General features: G+C 33.1%; 1 protein-coding gene and 1 long non-coding RNA gene across 2 annotated transcripts in view; one reads left to right on the top strand and one right to left on the bottom strand.

Moving 5' to 3' along the window:
• LOC134706321 (elongator complex protein 2-like) overlaps positions 1-22360 on the bottom strand; it is a 28734-nt gene extending 6374 nt beyond the window's left edge. The window contains exons 1-13 of the mRNA XM_063565161.1: positions 22166-22360; positions 18783-18876; positions 14787-14860; positions 13801-13954; positions 13346-13426; positions 12428-12492; positions 11602-11668; positions 6170-6334; positions 5684-5779; positions 5129-5229; positions 4707-4829; positions 3991-4146; positions 2648-2839 (exon numbers count right to left, since the gene is read on the bottom strand). Coding sequence (XP_063421231.1) covers positions 2648-2839; positions 3991-4146; positions 4707-4829; positions 5129-5229; positions 5684-5779; positions 6170-6334; positions 11602-11668; positions 12428-12492; positions 13346-13426; positions 13801-13954; positions 14787-14860; positions 18783-18876; positions 22166-22291 — 1494 coding nt within the window. The 5' untranslated portion in view covers positions 22292-22360. The remainder of the gene's footprint in view (positions 1-2647; positions 2840-3990; positions 4147-4706; positions 4830-5128; positions 5230-5683; positions 5780-6169; positions 6335-11601; positions 11669-12427; positions 12493-13345; positions 13427-13800; positions 13955-14786; positions 14861-18782; positions 18877-22165) is intronic.
• LOC134706327 (uncharacterized) overlaps positions 1-23284 on the top strand; it is a 259296-nt gene that overhangs the window by 192312 nt on the left and 43700 nt on the right. The gene's annotated exons all lie outside the window — the stretch shown is intronic.

Genomic DNA, 23284 nt, shown 5'->3' with positions numbered 1-23284 from the left:
TTTAAAAAAAATTTGCTATTTCACAATATTGTGAAATTAGATATTTCTTGCTATTGCACAATACTGTGCAATTGAAAAGACTTGCTATTGCACAATACTTAATATAATAATTTTAGATCCTGATTTGGACCAACTTGAAAACTGGGCCCATAATCAAAAATCTAAGTACATGTTTAGATTCAGCATATCAAAGAGGCCCAAGAATTTAATTTTTGTTAAAATCAAACTTAGTTTAATTTTGGACCCTTTGCACTTTAATTTAGACCAATTTTAAAACTGGACCAAAAATTAAGAATCTACATACACAGTTAGATTTGGCATATCAAAGAACCCCAGTTATTCAATTTTTGATGAAATCAAACAATGTTTAATTTTGGACCTCAATTTGGGCCAACTTGAAAACTGGGCCAATAATCAAAAATCTAAGTACATTTTTAGATTCAGCATATCAAAAAACCCTTTGGACCTTAATGTAGACCAATTTGAAAACGGGACCAAAAATTAAGAATCTACATACACAGTTAGATTCGGCATATTAAAGAACCCCAATTATTCAATTTTGATGAAATCAAACAAAGTTTAATTTTGGACCCTTTGGGCCCCTTTTTCCTTAACTGTTGGGACCAAAACTCCCAAAATCAATACCAACCTTCCTTTTATAGTCATAAACCTTATGTTTAAATTTCATAGATTTCTATTTACTTATACTAACCCTATTGTGCGAAAACCAAGAAAAATGCTTATTTGGGTCCCTTTTTGGCCCCTAATTCCTAAACTGTTGGGACCGAAACTCCCAAAATCAATACCAACCTTCCTTTTGTGGTCATAAACATTTTGTTTAAATTTCATTGATTTCTATTTACTTTAACTAAAGTTATTGTGCGAAAACCAAGAATATTGCTTATTTGGGCCCTTTTTTGGCCCCTAATTCCTAAACTGTTGAAACCAAAACTCCCAAAATCAATCCCAACCTTTCTTTTGTGGTCATAAACCTTGTGTCAAAATTTCATAGATTTCTATTAACTTAAACTAAAGTTAAAGTGCGAAAACCAAGAAAATGCTTATTTGGGCCCTTTTTGGCCCCTAATTCCTAAAATGTTGGGACCAAAACTCCCAAAATCAATACCAGCCTTCCTTTTATGGTCATAAACCTTGTGTTAAATTTTCATAGATTTCTATTCACTTTTACTAAAGTTAGAGTGCGAAAACTAAAAGTATTCGGACGATGACGACGACGACGACGCCAACGTGATAGCAATATACGACGAAAATTTTTTCAAAATTTGCGGTCGTATAAAAATGAAGAATCTACATAAACAGTTAGATTTGGCATATCAAAGAACCCCATTTATTCAATTTTTGATGAAAACAAACAAAGTTTAAATTCAGACCCCAATTTGGACCAACTTGAAAACTGGGCCAATAATCAAGAATCTAAGTACATTTTTAGATTCAGCATATCAAAGAACCCAACCCATTCATTTTTTGTCAAAATCAAACTAATTTTAATTTTGGACCTTTTGGACCTTAATGTAGACCAATTTGAAAACGGGACCAAAAGTTAAGAATCTACATACACAGTAAGATTCGGCATATCAAAGAACCCCAATTATTCAATTTTGATGAAATCAAACAAAGTTTAATTTTGGACCCTCTGGGCCCCTTATTCTGTTAAGACCAAAACTCCCAAAATCAATACTAACCTTCCTTTTATGGTCATAAACCTTGTGTTTAAATTTCATAGATTTCTACTTACTTATACTAACGTTATGGTGCAAAAACCAAGAAAAATGCTTATTTGGGTCCCTTTTTGGCCCTTAATTCCTTAACTGTTGGGACCTTAACTCCCAAAATCTATACCAACCTTCCTTTTGTGGTCATTAACATTGTGTTTAAATTTCATTGATTTCTATTTACTCAAACTAAAGTTATTGTGTGAAAACCAAGAATAATGCTTATTTGGGCCCTTTTTTGGCCCCTAATTCCTAAACTGTTGACACCAAACCTCCCAAAATCAATCCCAACCTTTCTTTTGTGGTCATAAACATTGTGTCAAAATTTCATAGATTTCTATTAACTAAAACTAAAGTTATAGTGCGAAAACCAAGAAAATGCTTATTTGGGCCCTTTTTTGCCCCTAATTCCTAAAATGTTGGGACCAAAACTCCCAAAATCAATACCAACCTTCCTTTTGTGGTCATAAACCTTGTGTTAAAATTTCATAGATTTCTATTCAATTTTACTAAAGTTAGAGTGCGAAAACTGAAAGTATTCGGACGACGACGACGACGCAGAAAACGACGCCAATGTGATAGCAATATACGACGAAAATTTTTTCAAATTTTGCGGTCGTATAAAAATACTACTATTTTCAGAATCTATCATATAACTGATTTCATCATAAGCAAAACAAAAAAAGTTATATCATAAAACAAGCAACTCAATAAGAACAAAAATTGAATTCAGAAGGTTTTTTACAGCTTATCATTAGCAATTTCATAATTAATTATCACTTAAGTTGAAAATTTGAACCATGAAATTATCAAAAGATAATTTTCATTTGTTAAAGGGAAGATTAAATGCATATGTGTTTTCAAATTTTTTAATGTTGTAATCTTGTCTCTACAAAATATTCTACTGTATTTACCTCTTTCTTCAACTCAGCTTCCAAACTTAAACCACAAATACTGCAGAAATTTTCTATAAAATTCTTCGGAGCATCAAAAGATCTGATAACTTTTTCATCTGCTCCTGAGGCAAATTTATATCTGTTAATAAGAGCTAAACACTGGAGGTCGTAACCATGAACTTGTGGACGAGCTATCTCATACCAGTCTGCCTATAAAACAGTAAAAAATGTAAATAACTTCAATAACAGAACTGGGTGTAACCTATCTAATACCATCCTACCTATAAAGCATTATCATTTCAGCTTTTCACCATGAAACAGTGTTGTTAACTTTTTTTTCCATGTAGTGCATTATGGACTTTTTCTGCTTGTCTTTTTCTCTTGGTGGTGCTTGTCTTTTTCTCTTGGTGGTGCTTGTCTTTTTCTCTTGGTGGTGCTTGTCTTTCTTTGTGGTTTGTTATTGACTTTGTATGTATCTCATTTGTTATTGACTTTGTATCTCATTTGTTATTGACTTTGTATCTCATTTGTTATTAACTTTGTATCTCATTTGTTATTGACTTTGTATCTCATTTGTTATTAACTTTGTATCTCATTTGTTATTAACTTTGTATCTCATTTGTTATTAACTTTGTATCTCATTTGTTATTGACTTTGTATCTCATTTGTTATTAACTTTGTATCTCATTTGTTATTGACTTTGTATCTCATTTGTTATTGACTTTGTATCTCATTTGTTATTAACTTTGTATCTCATTTGTTATTAACTTTGTATCTCATTTGTTATTGACTTTGTATCTCATTTGTTATTAACTTTGTATCTCATTTGTTATTAACTTTGTATCTCATTTGTTATTAACTTTGTATCTCATTTGTTATTGACTTTGTATCTCATTTGTTATTAACTTTGTATCTCATTTGTTATCAACTTTGTATCTCATTTGTTATTGACTTTGTATCTCATTTGTTATTAACTTTGTATCTCATTTGTTATTGACTTTGTATCTCATTTGTTATTGACTTTGTATCTCATTTGTTATTGACTTTGTATCTCATTTGTTATTAACTTTGTATCTCATTTGTTATTGACTTTGTATCTCATTTGTTATTGACTTTGAATCTCATTCACCCATTTTTTACAAGTGTTACAGCAGTAATAAGCTTTCATCTTTACTATTACTTCGTGTATAAAACTTTCCTTAGGCTTCAACTTAATCTTACTGCGGAAGTTACTGTGAAGACATAACATACAACTAACTTTACTGCAGAAGTTACTGTGAAGACCATACAACTTACAAGAAGTTCTTACAAAGGTAAGACCAACCAGTATATGGATTTGAAGAGAACACTGCAACATATACCTTTCCCTTAGACTGTTTCCATGGAGCATGAAGTCTGGTTGTCTGGTCAACACTTAGACTGACCAGGTACTGACCACCACCTTTATCCCACTCTACATCACAAACTACATCAAAATGACCACTAACTGTCACTTGTGGTTCCCAAGTTCCTTTACTCTGAAATAAAAAATAGAGAAAACTTTAAAAAAAGAAAAAAGAAAAAAGAAAAATAACAAACTTTTCCTTGAAACTTCCTAATATATTACATGAACAGAAGTGACTACAATTAAATCCTTCAAAACTTCTGTGTTCATATTTCAATCATTCATGAAATATAAAACAAATAATCAATTAAGATTGACTGTTTGTTGAATGTTTTACTAATCAATTCTGTAATAATTGTTATATGCATAGTAAATATCTATGAGCTAATAAAAAAGAAGCTGCAATATGGTCCTGAATGTGTTAAACAGCAACCATAACAGTGAAGTTCTGCAGCTAATGGAAAAGAGAAACTCACTTAAAACATGTTGTGTAAGTCTAGAATGTCTAGTTGTACTGTTACGATTCCTCAAGTACAGTAATTGAGTGAGAAAAAATAACATTTAAAAATATAAATCGTCTTCATCATTTGATTGTACTACCCTCCAAGTTTTGTTATTTGTTTTGACTATGATATTTCAAATTTTGATAGTAGGTAGATTTTTCCTGCAGTACAGATTGAAAGTAAAACCTACCTTTGTAAAGGACCAGTGATGAAAGGCTCCTTGGTAACCATGGGCCATTATTGACATACCATTAGGACTAAACATTCCACCATAAAATCCTAAAGTGTTTCCACCAACCTCACCTACCCTGACCTGTAAAAATATGTGTGAACCAAAGATTATATTAACTTATAACTGAATATATGGTATTTTACAAACATCAAATCAATTTTGAAAGTCGATTCCTTGGAAATGTGGATTGCACTTGAAAATTTTTTAAAAGAGCTGAAGGTATATTATAGCTAGGAAATAAACTTAATATGAATTAAATAAGTCCAAGGTTTGTAAATAAATTTTTGTCCCCTCCACAAAACTACTTCGCTTAAGTCATGGCAAAAACCGTACATCTCACAACCCTTAATACAAGGATAGATAAAATGGATGTTTCATACCTCTTCAACCCAAACTCCTGATTCTTTATCTGGTTTCCATAAGATCATTGTTTTATCCATTGAAGCTGACAACAGGTGCATAGGCTGGTGCCATCCTGAACCTTTAAATAAAAGATAAGGTCATTCTGAGTTTACAAAAAAAATATCTGTTCTGGTTTTTTTTTAATATATTCTTTACATCTATCAAACTTTCAATCTGATATCATATGGAAACTCACAATTAATGAAATATTTGCATTGAATATGAGCAGAATATGAGGGAGAATTTGAAACTGACTTTTACACACAGTGTGATTGTCTTTAATATATGATTTCAAATAAATCCTGAGTGGCATAATTGCCTTTGAAAGTTGCATACAATAATATTTTCTTTGATATAACAGATCAATTCATTATTGATCTCAATATAGAAGTTAGGCCAATCTCATCATTCTCTTCAGAGTAGATGTAGAGGAGAAAATTTTTGTAAATTTTAAGAGACAACGGTGACCAAGTGACGGGAAAAGCTCACAATGAATCTTCAAGCCAGGTGAACTAAAAGTTATGTTTTTATACCTGTCTTTACTGGAGGCTGCCATTTAACACTGTAGATCCAGTTTTCATGTCCACTCAATACAGACTCCAGACTTACAGCATAGACTACTGTTTCATCTACAATAGGATTTCTACACTTAATATTTAAAAAACTTTAATTATTAGAGTATTGAAATTCTAAATTGAAACTTTTAGATTGGATTGATGTCATTTGCAAGGTAAACTAATTCACAGTTTGTTATAAAGTGTGGAAAATTGTCAATTATTGAAGACTGTATTGTCAACTCATATTGTCTTTTTAGGTGCATGTATCTTGACATTCAAATTTCAGTGTTTTGCCATATTTACTTGCCAAAGAGACAGATGAACAGGGTTAAAGTAAACCAGTATACACCTGCCCCCTTCTAAGTGGGGGTATAATTTATAAATACACTGTGTTAACTTTCATAATATAAAAATACACATAAAAAGAAATGATAATTTGGTAAAATCTAATTTACATTATACCTCCAATTTTAAATTGAAATGTATTTTCTCTCATCTTTATTTCCTCATCTAATGACAATTCCTTGACAGTCTTTACAATGTTATCTTCTACAGATCGTCTAGAAAATCTCCAGATTCTGATGAAAAAGTCCTGTGCTGCACTGGCCAATACAATATCTCCTGTATCTAAAAGACAAACAAGACAATGTTCTTTATTTTAGAACTGAAAGCCAAGACACAAAGACCAATAGACTTTCAAGACAACATTCAAGATTTGTTATAAAGTATGATATGTAGACCAGAGTGAAAAGTTAATCTTATACAGTAATGGACTCACCAAGCTGTGTCTGTATCTGTCGGGCGCCCTGCTCGAACTCCATGTGCAATAAGAATAATCATTCCCGCCACTTGCAGGTCTCACTAAAAACCAAAGTCCGGAACTTCCTAATACACGGAACTTAACAAACTCCCCTTCTTTCTTTTGAAGGAACTTACTGTTCAATAATGTTGTCAAATAAAAGTAGATGTTCAATTCCTTTGAACTCATTTATATAATCCGGAAAGTCTATGTACACTATTTACAAATCTGGCTTTGGAAAGTTATTCATCCAAACACCTGTTCCCCAAGACACCATCTTGAAGTGCCCTGAGCAGGTTATGGCATGAAGCTCCTTTTTTAGTCAAGCAATCCGCAAGTTGATGTTTTGTTTCAATCCATTTGACCGATACTATTTGGTGCATTTGAATTAATTCTCGAATGCTGCTAATTTCAAGCCTAAGCCTTTTTTCGGATACTTGTTTTGTGGATTTAATGGCATCCCACAATGAATAACAGTCCGTTAGGCAAGTTATTGGCAATTGAGTTGGATCAGCTTTACCATACATAAGCTCTGTATACAGTGAAGCTATAAAAATACCACTGTCAATAGCATCAGCCATAGCCAGAGTTTCTGCTGCTAGAGTGCTTCTTGCCACTCTTCTTATTCTTTTTGATTGCCAAGTAATAGTCGAGAAAATTCCATTTTCACCAACAAGCACAATGAAATGTCCTCCTTGTGTGCCTCCGTCAGATAAATTACCAAGGGAAGAATCACTAAATACTAAAAGTCTAATTGCATTATCATTTCCTAGTTTTCTGAATTTCAAAGTGACAGTTTCAGATTTAAGGTTCTTGATTATTTTGTTTGCTTCATTTAATGTTTGTACATTTGCCTTTTTAAGAGATGAAGCAAGGTTTGATGCATCAAATATCACATCCGGTCGACTTTGTCTTGCAATCCAAAGTATTTGTCCAATTTTAGATTGTAAAAGTTCTCTTTCTTCTTTGGTAAGAAGTTCTTCTTTGACTCCCATTCAACTTTTTTCAATAGGAATAAACTTGAGACTATTTTGATAAGTGTTTTGTCTTAAATGCAAGTCATTTTCATGTTTTAATAATTCTATTCCAACATATGGGAATGACCCATTTTCCTCTAATTCTTCTTTTCCAACACAAAATGTTGATCTTATGCTATTTATAACTTTCTCTTCAAATTCTTTTGATCCGCCCCATAAAAAGTCATCAACATGACAAGTAAGTACACCTTCTACACTGCCTTTATTATTTTTCCAGAAAAATACAGCTGGGTCAACCTTTGATACACTGACTTTACATTGTTCAAGAACTTCTTTTACTCTATTATACCAACTAAGAGAGGCATCTGACAGACCATAGACACATTTGCGAAGTTTCCAGATAATATCTTTGCACTGAGCTTCCATTGGTGGTTTGACATAAATCTTCCTTTCTATTTCAGCTCCTTGTAAAAAAGCAGTTTTAATGTCCATTGTTCGTGTTTTCCAACTTCTTTGAGCCAAAATAGCTAAAACTAATCTTAAGGAATCTGTTCCACAAGTGGGTGAATCTTTCGGTATGTCATCTCTATTAAATTATTCAAATCCTCTCGCAACTAATCTTGCCTTATGTATTGTTCCTTCTGAGGTGTCCTTCAAACTACATATCCATCTCGTAGAAATACACTTTTGACCCGTATCTGTGCATTCTTCATACACACTGTTGTTTTTCCATGAATTGAGTTCTTTTAGTTTAGCTTCCCTGAATGATACATCTTCAAAAATCATAACACTATTGTCATCAGAACTAGGAAGTTCTACTTCTGAAGCAACATTTTCTAACTCCTTTAGCTTACTCATGTCAACTGAAATTTCTGCTCCTTTAAGTGTGTTAGGTTCCAAGTATTGCAGGTTAAACCAGTTTTTATTACTTCCTGTTGCCTTTCCAGCACGTCCAGTAACCTTTGCAACACACTGTTCACCACTTTCAGCATTTTTATATTTCACTGTTTGTCCTGTTTTCATGTCTGCAAGTTTGGGTCGTCCTGTTCCTGCTATTGCATTTTCTACCTGTTCTTCATTATTTTCATCTTCGTCTTGTCCTTCATTATTTACACTTTCTTCTTGTCCTTCATTATTTGCATTTTCGTCTTGTCCTTTATTATTGCCATTTTCAATCGCCTCAACATTACTATCACTATCATTTTCATTATCAGTGTCACTGTCACAATAATTTACAAATTTGTTTTCATGAACTGGCATTGACTTAGAAATAATCCTCTTAGCTTCTTTTTCTTGTTCAAAATTACCAGTATTTTTGTTTTCTTCTGTTTCAGGTATTGTTGATACCTTCGTTAATCTGCACTGATGCACTCTTACAAGCATACCACCATGTCTTACAAAAACAACAGCTCCATCCTGTCCAATCACAACACCAGGCCCTTTCCACTCTTTGTTATCTGGTCTTTTATAGTAAACTTTATCACCTGTCTGGTAGGAAATACCACTTGGACGAGTTTGTTTTCTCAATGCTCTGCGAATTCTTTCAGAACATTCACTTCTGGTGAAAGCTGTTCTAGCTGAGTGCAAGGTCTCAATATGTTTTCCAACCACTTCACTCATAGTCGTACCCTCTAGGGCAGGCAGCTTATCTGTTAAAACACTAGGTAGGTTTGGATTGCGTCCATAAACTAACTGGTATGGACTATACCCATGTTCATTATCTAAAGCATTCTTGGCCATGAGAGCCCAACTTAAAGCAATGTCCCAGTCACAATTATTATCTGCTTTCAATTTTAGTAATGTGTCCGTAAGAGTTTGATTATGCCTTTCTAGAAGCCCATTACTCCAAGGACTATAAGCTGCAGTAGTTTTTACTTCAATGTTAAAGTTCTCTGCCATATCTCGTACTTCATCATTATTGAATTCACCGCCATTATCACTGTAAAGACGCCTTGGTGAACCATGTATTGAAATCCAAGATTCCAAAAATTTCTTTACAAATTCTGATCCTTTTTTTGTTTTCATAATACACCCTGCACTAAAGCGTGTGAATTCGTCAATTATATGAAGATACCATACATTGTGTTCTAGTTCATGCAGATCAACTGCTACTGTTTCGTTAAACTCTGTTGCCAATGGCAGTCCAACCACCGGTTTAGAACTTGGTCTTTTGTTTGTCATACAAATTTCACAATTTTCACAAACTGATCGCAAAAGCTCTAAAGTATCAGCATTGTTCATTCCAGCCTTATTTATAAGTTTAGATAAACGGTTAAATGTTGCATGTCCAAATTGTTTGTGTATTTTAACCAATGTCTTACGTTTCTCCGCTGTACTCATGTCATCTGTGATATTAAGTACGTTCTCCTCTACGTTAACAGGTGAATTTTGTATTTCAGGTTTTGTTTTCACAATATTTACACAATAATGTCCACTAGATGTGAACTCCAATTCCACTGGTTTGTTAAACATGATTGCCCTATCATTCTTTAAGTCCAGTACAGTACCAGCCTTTTTTAATGATGCCTTACTGAGTAACAAAGGCATATCAGCTTTTACAATTTCAGTGTCAATTTTGCAATTGGTACTTCCTATCTGAGCAGGTATAGTGGCATGCATAAAAGAGTTGACTACTTTTCCATCACCAAACTTAAACGCTCTACTACTTGTCACTGTAGAAATGTCCCCAGTTCTCTCTAAAAGCTGTTTAAACCAATTTTCCCCACACACAGTACGAGTACATGCAGTGTCTATGATTGCTGAACATGCTGATTCAAGTACAAATATTTCACTGACGGGTAGCTGCTCTTTTGTGAAAAGCGTTATGTTACAATTCTCTACAATTTCACTTTCAGACTCAACAAAATTAACAGAATTTACTTTGTCAGGACAGTTTTTAGCCTAATGAAAAACACTCTGGCAGATAGCACACTTTGTTCTTTTTCCAAACTTGTTTAAAGGATTAGTGCCCTTTTCTTTTGATTTACTCCCTTTATTTTGTTGTGTATAATATACCGTTTCTTGCTTTATTGTTATACTTGGAACATTACTAGTAATTTCTGAAGGTCCAGACATTCGTTCACCAAATATACGTTGCAATGCTGACTTCATAGAGGTATATTTTACATCACTAGATGCTGTTAATGCTAGTTGTTTGTCTCTTGAAGACAGGCCAGCATTATCTAATAGTTTGAAAGCAAGGACAGCTTCTGGGAGTGTCATGTCATATTTTTTAGATTTGCTATATCTTTTGTCGAATTCTATAATGAAGTCTGACATTGACAAATTTTCAGTTTTTACAAACGTATCAAAATTTTTGTAAGCTTCGTATGCCTTGTCCTTATCATCTCGTAAGAACGCCTTGTCCAATTGCGTTATCAGTTTGGCCATGCCGTCTTCCTTGGCCAGATCGGCAGCCGGGACATCCATAGCCACTTCCCGTGCATTTCCCGTAAGTGTAAGTGAAACAGCAAGTGCTTGTTTGTCAACTTTCAAATCAGTAACTAATTGCCAGACGGCAATTTCATTCTTCCATGTTTCGTAAGTCATTGACCTCGGGTCAAACGTAGGTGGATTCTTAAAACTTGTTGCCATTATGATCGCTATGTTCTGCTACCATGAAAAGTTAATCTTATACAGTAATGGACTCACCAAGCTGTGTCTGTATCTGTCGGGCGCCCTGCTCGAACTCCATGTGCAATAAGAATAATCATTCCCGCCACTTGCGGGTCTCACTAAAAACCAAAGTCCGGAACTTCCTAATACACGGAACTTAACACAGAGTAATATACACAAAATAAAATTCTAAAGTTTTCCCCAAGTTGGACAGATAATAATTATTACTCATTCCAAACCAGATGCATCTTTGCCCTTAGTTATGAAGGTTGATAAACAAAATGAGTAAACACTATTGTAAAATCAATATGGAGTAAAATACAAAATCAAAATTTCTACAAAAATCTGCATTATGATTAAACCAGCAATTAAAAGCCACCAAACTTCAATATTTTGAAATTAAATTAATTAATTGTGTTGACAACTACACATTTGACATTATGGATGATGTTTCCTTGGTAGTTTTATTATAACAATAAAAAAATGTATAAAAAGATACAAACCATCAATTGTAAAATCAATTGCTCTTATCCAGTCTTCATGTCCTTGAAGAGACATTATTCTTACAAACTAAAAAATAAAGCAAACTGATAATTCATTTTGTTCTCCATAACTTTCACAAGAAACACAGGTTATGGATTATTTTAGTAGAATTGAGAATGGAAATGGGGAATGGGTCAACGAAACAGTAACATAAAATAAAAGCAAAAAACAGTATAAGGAATAAACACAGCTAGAAAATCATACACCAATGTCTTGTCCTAATGCTCAAATCTGCCCAATGCTTGGAACTTCTTAACACACTTCATTGTGCCATGAGGGCATGATACGCCTGTCCCTTTTTGGATGAATTGTTTTGGAGTTCGACACGTTGACTATGGTCAGAATAATTATATTAGTATTCCATATATATGTCCCATAAAAATATTTGCAATTATTTTCAGTTTCTATTACTGCCTATACTATAAGAAATTTAAAATATTTGAAATTATAATGTATACTGCATAAATACTTATCAAAAATAAATAGAAGGTAACAATATCTAAATATCTATACGTATTTATTGTTAGTAGTGAACTTGTGAGAGATCACTTATAGCTATTTTTTTACATATCATGTACATATACAGCAAAAATAAAATTATATGAAGTTAACAAAACATTGAATGAAATCACATGTGGCTGGTTTTTGGCCAATAGTTGTTATTTGAACAATTGTAAGATATAGACAACAAAATAGGAAAGTTTTCATCAATATTTGAATTAAATAAGTTTTGTACTGTGAGCAAGTTAACATTTGACTATAATTAGTTGTTTCATCTGTGAGTACCTTTTCATTTTGTTCAATAAATATGTGTATTTTCTGATCATCACAACCACATGCCAGCATAGGAACTGAAAAGTATAAAAAATTCAAAATCATATCATAATTAGTACCAACATTCTGATTAAAAAGATTTAAACTATAAATTTACATTAAAACAGTGATATCCACTATACAAATTTGAAAAACTCAACAGCTTAGAAATGCAAGCTAGAAAATAAAGATTGATATCAATAGTTTAGCTAAACAGATAAAGCTTTAACCTCTACTTGACCTTGAAACTGTCAACACTAGATAGTCCATGTAATCACATGATTTAACAAACTAGCATTCTGTGAAAATTGCCTGGCAATACATCCCTACTGGATAGAAATACAATGTACTGGAACAAAATGCTAACTTGATCTGTAACTTGTCATTATACTTTATTTGTCAGTTTTAACTTTATAACAAATATAAAGTCAATATCTTTAAGCATGACGGAAAAAAATGTGAAAAATTTATTATTTGAGTGATTTTTTTAAGTCCAATGATAATAACTCTCCAGACTGAACTATTTGAATTTGATCTGTAACTTGTCATGATAAAACTATATACAGTAAATAATGATTTATGAGTTTACAGTAAACAAAATTACTATGATTTCTATAAGCCCCAGCTCATATGTTTAACCTGAGAATTAATGTACAGAATTTATTATTTCATATGTCTTACCTCAAAATGTATGTACAAAAGTTATCATTTCATATGTTTAACCTCAGAATATATGTACAGAAGTTATTATTTCATATGTCTTACCTTAGAATGTATGTTCACTAGTTATTATTTCATATGTCTTACCTGAGAATGTATGTTCACTAGTTATTATTTCATATGTCTTACCTGAGAATGTATGTTCACTAGTTATTATTTCATATGTCTTACCTTTGGTATTAGGTATAACAGTGAAACTCAGATCCAGAACAAATCCAGTACCAAACTTGTGAGTCTGTAGTAACTGGAAATCTGTATAAAAAAAAATCAATTATACATTGTGTATTAAATTAATAAAGAACAGAGTGTTTTATGAGTAATTTTTAGCATTAATAACCGTAAGTTATATACCTTTTAATCAAAACTTAGAAAAACTATTATGCTATTATTAGAGATATTTTCCTTCTCCAAATTTTTTACTTATACATATATTTGCAAATAAAAGCATTCACATTTAATTATGCCATATTTTAAACCTTTATATTGCAGTCAAATAAACCATTTACATGTACTTAAACTTAAACTGAGAAAATTGGTAAATATTTGATAGTATTGTTATTATGCAGACATGATATCTATAAACAAGCTAACAGATACCTTGGTACCCTTGGTACATTTTAATTTACCTCCTTCATTTTCTTGCTTCCATAAGTTGACAGTGGAATCAGCAGATGATGTTGCTACATACGTTGTCATGCCAACAGTACTGGTCTGTAGACACATTGCAGCTACCCCATTCACTGGACCAGTGTGGTTCTTAAGTGTTGCAGAAGGCTTCAGCTTTAATACAAATGTTATTTGATTATCAATAAATTAAATAAATTCATGTTATGTTATACTCAGTAACTGCTTAGAAAATCAATGCAAAATATTTAAAGATAAAAGAAGAATGTGTATGAGGATACCAATACCCCACTGAAGCTTCAAACTAACCAAAATAGTCAGCTGAGGACACCAATACCCCCCGCTCAAGCTTCAAACTAACCAAATTAGTCAGCTGAGGACACCAATACCCCCGCTCGAGCTTCAAACTATTAAACCAAAATAGTCAGCTGAGGACACCAATACCCCCTCTCAAGCTTCAAACTAACCAAATTAGTCAGCTGAGGACGCCAATATCCCCGCTCGAGCTTCAAACTAACCAAAATAGTCAGCTGAGAACACCAATACCCCCGCTCAAGCTTCAAACTAACCAAATTAGTCAGCTGAGGACACCAATATCCCGCTCAAGCTTCAAACTAACCAAAATGGTCAGCTGAGGACACCAATACCCCTGCTCAAGCTTCAAACAAACCAAAATAGTCAGCTGAGGACGCCAATACCCCCGCTCAAGCTTCAAACTAACCAAAATGGTCAGGCCAAACGATTGGCTGAAAAATGAGATGAACAGTGTAATTTTAATAGTATAATGTAAAGGTTGGACAGTCATCATGGTCATGGACCATAATTATATATAACTAAAGCAATATCTGACTTTCACATATGAGGCTATAAAACATGGAGACGTATTGAAACTTAATTAAATTGTCCAAAATTTCAGTTAAAAATGACAGATCGTAGAAATTGAGTAACCTCAAAACAATGTTAATTTGATCAAAGCTACAAAGTTCACCTTTCCATCAATGTATTTCCATACTATAGCTGTATTATCTACAGAACCAGATACCAGACCAACAGCATTGCTCTCTGAAATTAAAAAATTCAATATACATTTTGTACATAACCGTAATACTGTACAGTCAGACAGTCAGTAATCATTTTAAAATTATATACCAATTTCTTCAGTTCTGAAGGCATTGCATGATAAACTTTCTGGAAAGGATATGGGCCAAAAATTACCCATTTTGCCTGAATTAGGGGGAAATGGTGAACTAGAACAAATCATTCCGAAAAATACCAAAGAATCAGCTCAAAATCTTCAGACATAACAAAATGTCTGGGCCAGTAATTCCCATCATCCTGTGATCATTTAGTCAGTTGGTCCAAATTTATTAAATGCCATAAAAGCTGTTGAAAACCAGTGCTTTTTCACTGAATCTTTAACAGATATGCAGGTAAATAAGCAGTCTAAGTCTAAGTAAGGAATCTGTTGGTCAGCAGTTGTCATTTATTGATTTGGTTCATTAAGTCTTTCTCGTTTCTTGCTTTTTAAACAGATTAGAACATTGATTTTCCTGTTTGAATGGTTTAACACTAGTCATTTTGGGGCCCTTTATAGCTTCAGTGTGATTCAAGAACCTGTGTTAAAGAAAGTACTTTGACCTACAATAGTTTACTTTTACAAATTGTGACTTGTATGGAGAGTTGCGGCATTGGCACTCATACCACATTTTCTTATATTTTTGTGTTGCAATGACAAAAATAAAATTCCATATCATCTGATAGGGTACCTGACACTGGTAATTTCTTTATCCATGTGACACAGTTTACTCTTACCTGACACTGGTAGTTTCTGTATCCATGTGACACAGTTTACTCTTACCTGACACTGGTAATTTCTTTATCCATGTGACACAGTTTACTCTTACCTGACACTGGTAATTTCTGTATCCATGTGACACAGTTTACTCTTACCTGACACTGGTAGTTTCTTTATCCATGTGACACAGTTTACTCTTACCTGACACTGGTAATTTCTTTATCCATGTGACACAGTTTACTCTTACCTGACACTGGTAGTTTCTTTATCCATGTGACACAGTTTACTCTTACCTGACACTGGTAGTTTCTGTATCCATGTGACACAGTTTACTCTTACCTGACACTGGTAGTTTCTGTATCCATGTGACACAGTTTACTCTTACCTGACACTGGTAATTTCTTTATCCATGTGACACAGTTTACTCTTACCTGACACTGGTAATTTCTTTATCCATGTGACACAGTTTACTCTTACCTGACACTGGTAGTTTCTGTATCCATGTGACACAGTTAACTCTTACCTGACACTGGTAATTTCTGTATCCATGTGACACAGTTTACTCTTACCTGACACTGGTAATTTCTTTATCCATGTGACACAGTTTACTCTTACCTGACACTGGTAATTTCTTTATCCATGTGACACAGTTTACTCTTACCTGACACTGGTAATTTCTTTATCCATGTGACACAGTTTACTCTTACCTGACACTGGTAGTTTCTTTATCCAGGAGACACAGTTTACTCTTACCTGACACTTGTAATTTCTTTATCCATGTGACACAGTTTACTCTTACCTGACACTGGTAGTTTCTTTATCCCTGTGACACAGTTTACTCTTACCTGACACTAGTAATTTCTTTATCCATGTGACACAGTTTACTCTTACCTGACACTGGTAGTTTCTTTATCCAGGAGACACAGTTTACTCTTACCTGACACTGGTAATTTCTTTATCCATGTGACACAGTTTACTCTTACCTGACACTGGTAGTTTCTTTATCCCTGTGACACAGTTAACTCTTACCTGACACTGGTAATTTCTTTATCCATGTGACACAGTTTACTCTTACCTGACACTGGTAATTTCTTTATCCCTGTGACACAGTTAACTCTTACCTGACACTGGTAATTTCTTTATCCATGTGACACAGTTTACTCTTACCTGACACTGGTAATTTCTTTATCCAGGAGACACAGTTTACTCTTACCTGACACTGGTAGTTTCTTTATCCATGTGACACAGTTTACTCTTACCTGACACTGGTAGTTTCTGTATCCATGTGACACAGTTTACTCTTACCTGACACTGGTAATTTCTTTATCCATGTGACAATGTTTACTCTTACCTGACACTGGTAATTTCTTTATCCATGTGACACAGTTTACTCTTACCTGACACTGGTAATTTCTTTATCCATGTGACACAGTTTACTCTTACCTGACACTGGTAATTTCTTTATCCATGTGACACAGTTTACTCTTACCTGACACTGGTAATTTCTTTATCCATGTGACACAGTTTACTCTTACCTGACACTGGTAATTTCTTTATCCAGGACACACAGTTTACTCTTACCTGACACTTGTAATTTCTGTATCCATGTGACACAGTTTACTCTTACCTGACACTGGTAATTTCTTTCTCCATGTGACACAGTTTACTCTTACCTGACACTGGTAGTTTCTTTATCCCTGTGACACAGTTTACTCTTACCTGACACTGGTAATTTCTTTATCCATGTGACAGTTTACTCTTACCTGACACTGGTAGTTTCTTTATCCATGTGACACAGTTTACTCTTACCTGACACTGGTAATTTCTGTATCCCTGTGACACAGTTTACTCTTACCTGACACTGGTAATTTCTTTATCCATGTGACACAGTTTACTCTTACCTGACACTGGTTGTTTCTTTATCCATGTGAAACAGTTTACTCTTACCTGACACTGGTAATTTCTTTATCCATGTGACACAGTTTACTCTTACCTGACACTGGTAGTTTCTTTATCCATGTGACACAGTTTACTCTTACCTGACACTGGTAATTTCTTTATCCATGTGACACAGTTTACTCTTACCTGACACTGGTAATTTCTTTATCCATGTGACACAGTTTACTCTTACCTGACACTGGTAATTTCTGTATCCATGTGACACAGTTTACTCTTACCTGACACTGGTAATTTCTGTATCCATGTGACACAGTTTACTCTTACCTGACACTGGTAATTTTGTTATCCATGTGACACAGTTTACACTTACCTGACACTGGTAGTTTCTTTATCCCTGTGACACAGTTAACTCTTACCTGACACTGGTAATTTCTGTATCCATGTGACACAGTTTACTCTTACCTGACACTGGTAATTTCTTTATCCATGTGACACAGTTTACTCTTACCTGACACTGGTAGTTTCTGTATCCATGAGACACAGTTTACTCTTACCTGACACTTGTAATTTCTTTATCCATGTGACACAGTTTACTCTTACCTGACACTGGTAATTTATGTATCCATGTGACACAGTTTACTCTTACCTGACACTGGTAATTTTGTTATCCATGTGACACAGTTTACACTTACCTGACACTGGTAGTTTCTTTATCCCTGTGACACAGTTAACTCTTACCTGACACTGGTAATTTCTGTATCCATGTGACACAGTTTACTCTTACCTGACACTGGTAATTTCTTTATCCATGTGACACAGTTTACTCTTACCTGACACTGGTAGTTTCTGTATCCATGAGACACAGTTTACTCTTACCTGACACTTGTAATTTCTTTATCCATGTGACACAGTTTACTCTTACCTGACACTGGTAATTTATGTATCCATGTGACACAGTTTACTCTTACCTGACACTGGTAATTTCTTTATCCATGTGACACAGTTTACTCTTACCTGACACTGGTAATTTCTTTATCCATGTGACACAGTTTACTCTTACCTGACACTGGTTGTTTCTTTATCCATGTGACACAGTTTACTCTTACCTGACACTGGTAGTTTCTTTATCCATGTGACACAGTTTACTCTTACCTGACACTGGTAGTTTCTTTATCCATGTGACACAGTTTACTCTTACCTGACACTGGTAGTTTCTTTATCCCTGTGACACAGTTTACTCTTACCTGACACTGGTAATTTCTTTATCCATGTGACACAGTTTACTCTTACCTGACACTGGTAATTTCTTTATCCATGTTACACAGTTTACTCTGTCTTTATGAAGTACATGTGTCTGTAATATCTTGGCAGATTTAGTTTCCTCCTGTAAAAGAACATCCTTAATTAATTTTGTAGTAATAGATTTTAACTTGTATGAGAAAATAAATAAAAGACCTGAATGGTTAAGATTATATTCAGTTTGCAATGGGAACAAAAAATGAAACGTTGCATTTTATTAAGACCTTGTTTCGGTTAATCAATTATAAATGGACAAAGGAAAATAATTCATTTTTAAATATTACTTTTACAATGATCTCATTGATTAGATACTAGTCTAGGTTCATTTACGTTGCACATTTTCTGTATTTTTCCTGACCAGAACAGCTCTAAAAATAATAAACATCATTTTCTTACTTGAATCTCTGTGTATATATTTCATTGATAAATTCCTTAAATTGTTCATGGCCAAAAATGATGGGAAGGATGTTTTAAGTATTGTCCTCAATGCTTCATGTTTTGTTTATTTTAAAAGAAATGATCGGGTTGGGCAAATTCATAAGTCAATCACATCAAGATTGTGATTGCATGTCATGAGCATGATGAATGTAATCTAAACCCAAAAAATACATTAAAGAGTAAAATGTAAATAAACAAATGGAGTCATTGATAAATTTTATAATACATGTACCTTTTTTTTATTACCATGTTTGGTGTTTTAAAAGACAAACATAAATATTTGTAGTTTAGAGCAGTATCTCAGATTAAGCAAATTATAATTTGAAGCAATCTGAGGGCTTATTTATAGTTTGGAGCAAAAGCTCATTTAAAGTTTAAAGCATTGGCACATTTGATTCATAGCACATGTAGTAAAGATAAGGGGGTTACACTAAAGACCTGAAAGTGGACCTGAAAAGACCTGAAAAGACCTGAAAGTATACGACTAAAATTATTCAAATTGCAACAACTTTTTTATTATTGGATGGAATTTCTTCAAGTTGGAATTTTATTAATTGTCAATAGCCATATTTCATTAAAATTTATTTTTTTTTAAATTAAAAACAAAATTTTGATGCCAAAAGTTGGACCTGAAGGGAGAAATGAAAAGACCTGAAGGGACCTGAAAATCTATGTTCGGACTAATTCTAACTTCAATAACTTTTTTAATATTGAATGCTTATCTTTCAACTTTAGATTTTGTGAAACTAAAAATTCAGTATAATGATAAAATTAAATAAAAAGATATGAAAAATATCGTTGGGGTGTGAAAACTCGGACCTGAACGGAAAATTAAATAACATAAATTTGCTTGAAAAGACTTTGGTCAAATTTATTCAAAATCTTTAACTGTTTTCAATCAATCCCCTTGAAGTATGAATTTTGGTTATAGGAAAGGTATAATTTATCATTAAAATGATTAAGAATTTTATCGAAAATATAATGGTTGAGCTACAAAATTCAGACCTTGTCGGGGAAATAAAAGACATGAATAACAGGATCATAGGGGTAGATGTATTTTAACTCGCACAGCATTGTCTTTTCTATTTGTTTTAATTTTAGACAAGTGTCCATTGAAGAATGACTTTATATTTATACAGGAACATATTTGAATACAAAATACCTTGTTGATGATGAATCCTAAACCTAAAGAGAAAAAGAAGATTACCCGGTGAAATTATTCAAACTAATTCAACTTGCTTATACTGCATTAATATATATATCTTAAACTGTTTTATTTATAAAATAAAAATAATAGTATTGCTACCCCATGAACCAAATATGTAATTTAAAGACGTGTTTTCGTCCATTGGAATTTTTAATTACATAACGTGTGCCAGTTGTAATTTACACCTTGTATTGATATTAGGTGATAATTGGATCATTAATCTAAATAAACATTTCACTTTAATCTTTTAATTGGATTATCGTTAAAATTAAATATTTTTATCACAATTTAAGTTGCTTTTGACTCTTCTTGAATGAAAATGCAAATGTTTTATAAGCTATGTTGAATTAACTATATATACACAGGTTCATTCAGGACTTTATTTTTCATCCAGCAGGTCCGACATGTGTCACAAAGTGCAGGTTCCAGTCTTGGGACACACACACAACGATTGTGATGGGGTTATCATAGTTTAAAGACACCAAATCTTTTTCTTAATTATTTATTTCTATGGTATATCATGTCTCTTTGACTTATGAGTTTTGACATGTGAGTTTTGATTATTCTTTGGTATCTCCCGTCTTTTTTGTATCAGTTTTGCGTATCATATCAGTATCTTCCGTCAATAAAAATTAGAAAGAAGGGTGACCAAAAGAAAGTGTGATCCCAATGAGACAGTTTTCCAAAAGAGAACAAATGACACCGAACATGAAATGTTAACAACCATATTTTTCGTTTCTGTTTATAATTTTCTTTTAAAAAAAAATAGCGGAATTTTAGGCACATTTAGATTTTTGAATTTACGTTCAGGTCCGAGTTTTGACACCCAAACGATATTTTTCATGTATTTTTTTATATTATCATTATATTGAACTTTTTGTTTCACAAAAACAAAAGTTGAATGATATCCACTGTATATTAAAAAAGTTATTGAAGATAGAATTATTCCGACCATAGATTTTCAGGTCCCTTCAGGTCTTTTCATTTCTCCCTTCAGGTCCAACTTTTGGCATCAAAATTTTGTTTTTAATTTAAAAAAAATTTAAATTTTAATGAAATATGGCTATTAATAATTGATTAAATTCCAACTTGAAGAAATTCCATTCAATAATAAAAAAGTTGTTGCAATTTGAATAATTTTAGTCGTATACTTTCAGGTCTTTTCAGGTCCACTTTCAGGTCTTTAGTGTAACCCAAGATAAGGATATTTTGTAAAAGTCAAAAGTCAATAAAAGCAATCAAAACAAAGTAAACTTCTTTTAAATAGGAACAAATTGAAGAATTTTCTTTAGAAAAAAGTATACATGTATGTTCATAAGTTTTTTTTAAAGAAAACTCTCCATTGAAAATGATCAATTGAGTTATAATAATATAAAAAACATATGCATCATTTTTTTTTAATTTGAGGTTTCTTATCACTTTAAGCTATAGGCATTTATAAGGATCTTCCCCAACCTGTTAATTTGTCACAAATATCCTAAATTGTTTGGTCAACATAACACACACACACAAACGCTAAATTAGTTCCCTTTGACTCACAGTCATATATTATTTTTTTGTATATCATCCCTTCCCTATCCTACTACATGCGTTTTCCTCAGAAAACTGCCTTCCCTGGGGCCCTCCCCTCCGAGGTAAGCGACCGACATTGACGGTAAAACGTCGTCGGACACTCTAAACAAGCACCTGTGCATCCCCCCCCCCCCCCTTTTTCGCCTTCAATATTTACCTCTGGTTGGTAAACTGTTACAGAACGACATGATCCGAAACATATTAACCCATTTAGTCCCCAGTCTGCACAATGAGGGGTGCGATTACACCCAGTGCTGATGTAACATGTTTCAATATCTGTCATGCTGTCAATATTGCAAAATTTGTGAATCTGGTGTCGTTAGTTATTCTTTTATTAAGAGCGAAGGGTGAATACGAGGGAACCAGTAAATTGAAAATGAAATAATAACAAATAACGGGCAGAAATCAACTAGAAATCCGGATTTTTATCCCGAAGATACTTTTGTTTATTAGTGTTCACTTTAGGGACTTATCATTTTTTACCTGGGAGGGTCTTTATTTTAGATTCAGAGTCGTGATGTCGGTATAATATTTTTTTTGTATATCATCCCTCCCCTAACAATAACTCTTGAACGCTGCTTAAACTAATATAAATAACTTTAATCACGGTAAGTTTTACGCAAGGCCTTTAGTAAGTCAGTAAGTAAGTAAATTATTTATTATAGTGACATGTGTCAATATGTCACCAGATTATAAATATACAATATATGATAAATATCAATACACCCGGCCCAATGGACCTAGAAGTCACCTCAAATGAAATTAAGTAATTTTAAAACAAAATATCACGTTCTTCAAAATAACAAATTATTCATGAAATTATCTTTTTGTTGACGAAAGTTAACCTTTAATTAATTTTAAAATAAAAATATATAAATATTAAGCTATTTGTAAACAAAATTTCGTCTTTTAGAATATGCCTGTACAATGTATTTGGCTAGTTTTCGAGTATGGCTAATATTTAAAAAAAATAAGTTTTTCATTAATTCATAGAAATAAAGGAAGTAGTTAACAAAAGTTCAACAAAAACTTGTTCTCGTATATCAGAATAGAATGTACAGTCTAGTAAAAAATGAGTTTCAGTTTCTGACACGTCTGCAGTGCAAAATTTGCAAAGTCTTTCTTCTGGTCTTTCACCTATATATCGTCCTGTTTCTATCCTCAGAGGTAATATTCCACACCTGAATTGTGCTAAATGTGAGCGTTCGACTTTGGTTAAATTTAGTTTTAAATACTGTTCCTGATAAAAGGCAGATTTGAAAGTTACATAGGTACG

The sequence above is a fragment of the Mytilus trossulus genome, chromosome 2 (genome assembly GCF_036588685.1).
Source record: "Mytilus trossulus isolate FHL-02 chromosome 2, PNRI_Mtr1.1.1.hap1, whole genome shotgun sequence".
In the NCBI taxonomy this organism is placed as follows: domain Eukaryota; kingdom Metazoa; phylum Mollusca; class Bivalvia; order Mytilida; family Mytilidae; genus Mytilus; species Mytilus trossulus.
The sequence above is the reverse complement of the archived record's forward strand: the minus strand, read 5'-3'. Positions and strand labels throughout refer to the sequence as shown.